This window comes from Nomascus leucogenys, chromosome 9 (genome assembly GCF_006542625.1).
Source record: "Nomascus leucogenys isolate Asia chromosome 9, Asia_NLE_v1, whole genome shotgun sequence".
NCBI lineage: Eukaryota > Metazoa > Chordata > Mammalia > Primates > Hylobatidae > Nomascus > Nomascus leucogenys.
In genome coordinates, this window is record NC_044389.1 from 33312078 (window position 1) to 33319954 (window position 7877).

The window sequence follows — 7877 nt, forward strand, 5'->3', positions numbered from 1 at the left end:
TTCTGCCTTCCAGGAGGGGAAAAAGCATGCTACCCAGGAAGCTCACAAGTGACATGTGGCCCGTGGGCATACCAGGGCTAAAGTGAAGGATGGGCTGCTCTGTGGAAGGAAGGAGTGAAAGTGAACAAGAGGCATAGGGCCACCTGCAGGAAGACTGAGAGGAGGGAAGGAGGAAAGCTGGCTTTGGCAGGGAGGGGAGGCGGGAGCAGAGGGAGCCAGAGGATCGGTTCAGGCAGTGAGAGAGGGCAGCCCCACTCTATTTCCCAGGCTGCTCTCTAGATGCAGGCAGGAAGGTTGAGTGTATTACACTGGCCCCACCTCCAGAGGCTCTCTCTGCAGCTGCTGGACTGGACACAAAGCGTGAGAGACAGAGACACCATCTCTGCTGATTTGTACCTAACTCTGGTTCCTGTTGCTGAGAGCCCACGTGTCACAGAAGCCAGGGCAGGGGCCCCACACTGCTGTCTGCATTTCCCAGGTAAGCAACTGTCTGTGTGTGAGCCAGGAGTAGAGAGCAAGGCCTGAAGGCAGTGAGCAGAGGAGAAAGTAGGAGGCGGCTGCCTAGGATGGACTTCAGTACAATCCGGAAAGAATGAAGGAAAGAAGAGGGGTATGGGCTGGGGTTGCAACAAGCCCTTAGGGTAGGCTTCTGCAGAGTGTTGATGGATGTATGAGGTTGGGGAGTCAAAGGCTGCATGTGGTCCACTCCTGGCTGGCAAGTGCAGAGGAAGTTCCAGCAAAGGACTGCTCTGACAGCCTCTGGGAACCAGCACATCTGGGGAGCAGATGGGCCCGCCACACCATGGCATCAGTGTTCCTTTTTCAAACCAGGTATATTTGTGCAGACTTTGCCAGAAAATCCCTCCCTCTGCCCCTGCCTGCCTCCAGGTCTTCCTGGTGGTAGAGAGCATGCCTGTGGCAGTGACAGGAGGAAGAAAGCAGGACATATTCACTGGGAATATGGCTTCAGATGGAGAAGGAATACCTCATCTGAAAAGAGAGTCTCCTGACAGGCTCTGGAGAGGAGATTGGTTAGCTAGTGGAGGGCTGTGTGCCACCCTAAGGAGGCTCCCCTGTGGCCCAGAGGAAAAGAATGACACACAGACTGTGGAAAATGGGGTATTTGTGCTGGAGGTGGGGTGGGGAGCGGGTAAAGTCAGTGATCTGTGAACAGTGCCACAGAAACAGGCAGTATGCTGTCGTAAAGAGGGAAAGAGACCTAAGACATGTGTTTCATACAAATCCAGCATCCCTTTGCTGTCCCTGCTGGGGGACCCACAGCCCTGGATCAAGCCTGCTGGTCTAAGTTCTATGAGGTTGGCTAGTGGTATGTCCCCTCTATGAACTACACATTCACTCCCTAAGATCCACTATGCTGAAAATACGTCAGACCTGGGCTTCTGTCAAAAGGCATGCCAGCTACCCTCTGCCACGTGATGGGTGAGAGAAGCAGTGAGAGAAGAGGAGTGGTCCCTGGGCTTTAGGGCACAAAGAGACATGAGATGCTGAATTCCAGTCACAACTGCAATGTGTCCTCCCTCCATCCATGGCTTCTGTATCCAGAGTAGAAAGTGAGGATTCCTCCATACTGCTCCCTCTTCATACACACAGGGTAACTGGGCTCATGATTAGGCAGAAACCAGGGAGGAACAGTTTAATGAGATGGGGATAGGGTAACTGGACCAGCCAAATACAAAGATCACTCCTTTTATCCAGTCTGAGATGGCAGTGAAAGGTGGGCAGAGGTAGAGAGAAGGAGCTTTCAGAAGGTAAATACTCAGTGACTAATGCTCTTGAGCACCCCAGGCAGTGGCTTCTGCAACATGGGTCCTGGCTCTGATGGGCAGCCACTGGCCTCTCTCTTTGGCGGAGGGCAATCTGGGTCAATGAGAGCAGGGAGGAGCCCAGCAGCGAGGCCCTGTAGCCAAGGTTCCTTGGCCCAGAAAACACAAGGGGCTTTGATGCCTGCAGAAAGCCACAGCTCTTTACCCCAGGATGCTGCAGCTGCTCTTGGGCAGAGCCCAGCCCCAGAGCAGGCTTCAGTCTGAAGGCCACAGCTGGGAGGCAGGACCATTTGGGGCTTAATGGCCTTAAAATTAGAGAGAAACCCCACTGCTGCTGTCTATGAGCTGTGTGGCCTTGGGCAGGTAAGTAACCTCAATAAAGCTCAGTTTCCTGGTCTGTAAAATTGAAAGAATAATATAATAATAATAGCACCTATCTTTTTTTTTTTTTTTTTGAGATGGAGTCTCGCTCTGTCACCCAGGCTGGAGTGCAGTGGCGCGATCTCAGCTCACTGCAAGCTCCGCCACCATGCCCAGCTAATTTTTTTGTATTTTTAGTAGAGACGGGGTTTCACCGTGTTAGCTAGGATGGTCTCAATCTCTTGACCTCATCATCCGTCCGCCTCAGCCTCCCAATAGCATCTATCTTAAAGTTTGCTGAGAGGAATAAATGAAATTATGTTTGTGAAGCACTCAACATAGTGCCTAGCTCATAACATGTGCCTAGAAAAATGAGAGTTTTAATACCCCCTCTTGGATTCTCAGAAGTTTCTCTCCAAACTAAAGCAGATTTAGCCCTCTGGTCAACAGTTGTCTCCCTGGAAAGGCCCTCAGTACCCTGCCTCTCTAGTAACTCCTTTAAAATCTGTCACTCATCCAATCCTTGTTAACCAATGCTCCAGCAGGCTTTCTCCATGTCTTCAAGCTAAAACAAAATAAGTTTGAAAATAAAACCCAAATGGCTCTCATGTCTCATGCCTTATGTTTAAAATCCTACATCTGGCTTCTTGAGTCAGGAGATGTGTACCCCAGTGGACATCTGTGGTATGCCAGGGGATCAATATGGCACACTTGGGGGAAGATTAAACATTTAAACCCAGGTAACTTTAATACTATTTTCTATAAAACAAACGCGACTGGCCGGGCACAGTGGCTCACGCCTGTAATCCCAGCACTTTGGGAGGCCAAGGCAGGTGGATCACAAGGTCAGGAGTTCAAGACCAGCCTGGCCAAGATGGTGAAACCCTGCCTCTACTAAAAATACAAAAATTAGCCAGGCATGGTAGTGGGCACCTGTAATCCCAGCTACTCAAGAGGCTGAGGCAGAGAATCACTTGAACCGGGAGGCAGAGGTTGCAGTGAGCCAAGATCGCGCCACTGCACTCCAGCCTGGGTGACAGAGCAAGACTCCGACTCAATTAAAAACAAAAACAAAAATGCGACATAAAATGTAAACTCTCCTGAATGTTTATGATGAAGCAAAATTTCAAAGACAGGTCAAGCTCTCAGTGGGCATCCTCTGCCCCCTGTGTGCTTATGGGTAGCCTTCCTGGCAGGAGTTCCTCAGAAGTTACAAGGGTCTGAGAAGCCCCGCTTAATCAGTGAGGGGCAACTGGTGTATTCCTGACTCACCCTCATTCTCCCAAGGGCTGCTCCTTATCTTTCGAAGAGGTGGCCTAAACAGCCCAGGGCCTGAGAGGTAACCCTAGCTGACACCATCATGGGATGGCAGACTTCCATTCCTGGCAGGGACAGCAAGAGCCAGCCTGGTTTCCAGCTTCCTGAGTGGGGGACACTGTAAGAGTGTCTTAGGAGGACCAGAGCTTGCTTCCTACCATTTCATCGAGTTGTCCCCCATGCTGACAAAGGACACATTTGGTTAGTGGTTGGGGATGAGCACCCTAGACAGGACAAGGCACAGCTGGCACCCAGCAAATGCCCCACCCTGGCTATTCCTGACAGCATGGTTTCCTGGGGCTTATAGCAAGTGGGATCTCCAGAGGAAATAGGATGACTGGAATTTTCAGCAGAGCCAGGCCTCTGTCCTCAGTGAGGCTCAACAATATGCCTGGCATGGAGACCAGTTGGAAACAGAGCTGTAGTGGGAACCTAAGCCCCTCTGCTCATGAAAGTGATTAAGTACATTCTTTGTGATTTTCTCTTCGTACTTTTCTTTTTGCAGGTATCCTGAGCCAAGCAGGATATTCCTCCTCAGAGGAGCAGGCAATAGAAGCGCCTGAACATTATGGCACAAGTGGATTCCCAGGACAGGTGGGGAGAGGCGTCTCCTCTCAGCAGCTTGACTGAAGAGGCTCATGACACCGAGATGCTGAGCATGAACTTAGAGAATGACGATGAAGATGGTGGGGAGGCCGAAAAAGAGGGCACTGCTGACCCGGGGGCCTGTCCAAGGGGCAGCTCCCCAGTAACACACGACAATCCTGACTTGCCATGGCCCCCTCCACTGGGCAAAGAGGAAGAGAAATTCTCTGACTCCTCCAGTGCTGGGGGCATGGGGCAGAAACCAGTGGAAATGTCTGGGAAAGTCAGCTGGAGCAGAGATGTGACAAAGATCAAGGAGACCCAGGGTTCCCCGGGAGCAAGCAGAGCTCTGGGTACCCTTCCCAGTGGTCTCGCACACAAGTTGTTAGGTCAGATGCAACCTCTTGGGGACCGACTACCTGCGGGTGATGATGGAGACTCGAGAGCAAACCAGGACGCAGTCTTGGATGTCCCATCCAGCTTCCCCAGCAATGGAAAGTATCTCTGTGCGCACAAAAGTGTAGACACGTCCGCAGAGAACTCTTCTCTGTTGTGTTTCCCCAGGCCAGGGAGCAACTGGGACCTCCCCACGCGACAGACACATACACCAGCCCAGGCGTCGGCCATCCCAGCCAGCCTGGCTGCCGCGGTCCTGGCAAAAGCGCGAATCAGCAGTAAAGTACAGAACCAGGCGGGCGGGCGCGAGGGCGGAGAGGCTGAGGCGCGTCCCTACAGGTGCCTGCGGGGCGGGCGGGCCTTTCAGAAGCCCAGCAAGCCGCTGAGCCCCGCGGAGACGTGCGGCGGCGCCGCCAAGCGCTACGCGTGCGAGCTATGCGGGAAGGCCTACTCCCACCGCGGCACACTCCAGCAGCACAGGCGCCTGCACACGGGCGAGCGGCCCTACCAATGCTCCTTCTGCGACAAGGCCTACACCTGGTCCTCCGACCACCGGAAGCACATCCGCACCCACACAGGCGAGAAACCCTACCCGTGTCCAGACTGCGGGAAGGCCTTCGTGCGCTCGTCGGACCTGCGCAAACACCAGCGCAACATGCACAGCAACAATAAGCCCTTTCCGTGCTCCGAGTGCGGCCTGACCTTCAACAAGCCGCTGTCGCTGCTGCGCCACCAGCGCACGCACCTGGGCGCCAAGCCCTTCCGCTGCCCCGCCTGCGACCGGGAGTTTGCTGTGGCCAGCCGCATGGTGGAGCACCAGCGCGTGCACTCAGGCGAGCGGCCCTTCCCCTGCCCCACCTGCGGCAAGTGCTTCACCAAGTCCTCCAACCTGTCCGAGCACCAGACGCTGCACACCGGCCAGAGGCCTTTCAAGTGCGCTGACTGCGGCGTGGCCTTTGCGCAGCCCTCGCGCCTCGTGCGCCACCAGCGCATCCACACTGGCGAGAGGCCCTTTCCTTGCACGCAGTGTGGCCAGGCCTTTGCCCGCTCTTCGACCCTGAAGCGGCACCAACAGATCCACTCCGGGGAGAAGGGATTCCTCTGTGCCGAGTGCGGCAGGGCCTTCCGCATTGCCTCTGAGTTGGCCCAGCACGTACGAATGCACAACGGAGAGAGGCCCTACCAGTGTGAGGACTGCGGCCAGGCCTTCACCCGGTCCAATCACCTCCAACGACACCGAGCCAAGCACGGCACCTGCAAGAAGGAGCCCATCCCTTCCTCCTCTGACGAGTGAAGACAGCATCATCGACCTCACTACTTGGAACCTTCCCAGGTGGACCCACTCACATGGTATTGCCAGCCTCACTGGTCAGCCTCGCCTCCCAGTAGGTCGCGGGTCGTGAGTGGTCCATTTGATTATTTATTTGATCCCTTGAACAGAAAGTCACCACCGAGAGAGCACCCAGGTGGGTGGTTTCACATCAGGGGTTCTGAGTGTCCGAGGTCATAAGCAATTGGAAAAGGGAAAGACAAAGTAGTGGGAGCTGATCAAACGTTGAGTTCCTTGGGTTGGGGAACCTGAATCAATCAGAAACTGCTTCTAGAATTACATGCTGGGCACTGGGCAGGGCTCCAGGGATAAGGTGGGGAAAGACTAACCTGTCCTACCCTCAAAGCCATATGCAAATACTGAAAAGAAGGCATGAGGGGCTGGTCCTCTTTAGAGAAAGATGCTTTTTGGTTTTTATGTAAATAAAGGAATCCCCAGAAGTGGTCCCTATGATGAACTCCCCCAAAGCAACGCCTTTTGGAGGGACTCAAACCCAGTTCAACATCCCATCATTTCACTTGACTGCAGAAATGGCTTTACCCTTAGGATATATCTTTATGAGTCTTGGCTTTGAAGTGGAGAAGGCCTTTATCTTAGAGAAGGTGGTTTATGTCATATTCCAGTTATTCTAGAAGTTCAGGACAGCCTTAGCATCTGAAAAAGAAGCCCATTCCTCTTTATAGTGGAATTTAGTAAGTAGATCTAACCCGAGTCTAACCCACAAAATTCATATAAATTCATATGTGCCTTCTCTCTGGCTGCCTCTTTTCCTGTTTGCACTCTGAGGGCTTAAGTCATATGTGGTATTTACAAAGCAATTGGCCCATTTACAGAGAGACATATATAACTTCTCCACAAAGCCTTGACCATGGTTCATGAAACCTTTTGGGTTCATTTAAATTTGTCTGAATCATTAGCCTTGACTTGAAGTGAATAAAACACCCTTTGCCCAAGTGCCATTGACTTGTCTGCGTTTCAAAATCATTAAAACCGGGTATGGAAGCCTACGTGACTCACAGTTATCTAATGAGGTTATTTCAAAGTTTGCATTACTAACAGCCATTCTTCAAAGTGTATTGATGCATATAGTGATCTGTATAAAGTCAGTAGTTCTTAGCTGAACCTCAACTGTGGGGAATCTATGACTCCACAGATGTCCTTGGTGCACGTAGGCAAACGGCACTTCTCATCTTACTGAAGTTAAATAAGATATTCCATAAGAAGGTATAGTGCCCTTCTGGGGGGAGTACCTTTAGTATATTCCTAAAATTGCCACCAAAGAATGCGAAATCTGAATTTCTCTTGGTTTCCACCTGATTTGGACCTAGGGTGTGACCTCTAAATAGCATTCTCATGACACATGGGGGCGCCAAAGAGAAGTAAGAGAGAGCTAGATAGCTAGATAGCTAGATAGTCTTGTGTCTTGTTTGACCAAGGTAACCTTAATAAAAGGGTCCACCCCCATCTTTTACTGTTGATGTGACCTTGGGCTTCAGCTTCTGCATCTGCATTGGCAAAATAGAAGTGATAGTAGTAGGTAAAAGTTAGAGTGATCCTACTATATGACGGAAACTTTGGCTGAATGCAAGAGCTTATTTAAATTGGTAGAAAAGTCACAAGATGAGCTTGTGACTATGAAGAAAGCAAAAGCTAACTTTTTTTTTCTAGATAATCAATAAAATATTTGAAGACTGGAGGATTACTCCTTTTCATTGTATCCTTTCTTGAAGATGGTCATTAGTATAGTTTTACAAATTAAAAAATTTGGTTTTGCTTTAAAAATTTTATGGAGTTGTTCGCCAAAACTGGTTGCATAGGAGTCACCTGGGCTGTTTTTTAACCATATAACTTGCTGAACCCTAACCTTGAATACTGATAAAGGTCTGCAGTGTGGTATCTAGGTATGGCTTCCACATGAGCATAGCTTTGGAGAAGGAGTGAGCGTACTTGTTAATAGGCAGAAACGCTGGATTTGCTTGTGCTGGGTATCTTTGGTGCTGTATACTACGTTTCTGGAATATAAGGGGTAGAATGTACTGAATAGGTCCAAGAGAAGTTCATTAGTCCTTCAGGCCTATCACAAAACAACTCAGACTTTAAGGAAA

General features: G+C 50.9%; 1 protein-coding gene across 1 annotated transcript; it reads left to right on the top strand.

Moving 5' to 3' along the window:
* Positions 1-331: 331 nt before the first annotated feature.
* ZNF648 (zinc finger protein 648) lies at positions 332-7466 on the top strand. Its single transcript, XM_003264427.2, has 2 exons — positions 332-478; positions 3967-7466. The coding sequence occupies exon 2, from the start codon at positions 4030-4032 to the stop codon at positions 5734-5736; it is 1707 nt and encodes a 568-aa protein (XP_003264475.2). The 5' UTR covers positions 332-478; positions 3967-4029; the 3' UTR covers positions 5737-7466.
* Positions 7467-7877: the final 411 nt, after the last annotated feature.

What these genes read in the sequence shown, in the direction of transcription:
- ZNF648 (XM_003264427.2), top strand. Translation starts at nt 4,030, where the DNA reads ATGGCACAAGTGGATTCCCAGGACAGGTGGGGAGAGGCGTCTCCTCTC.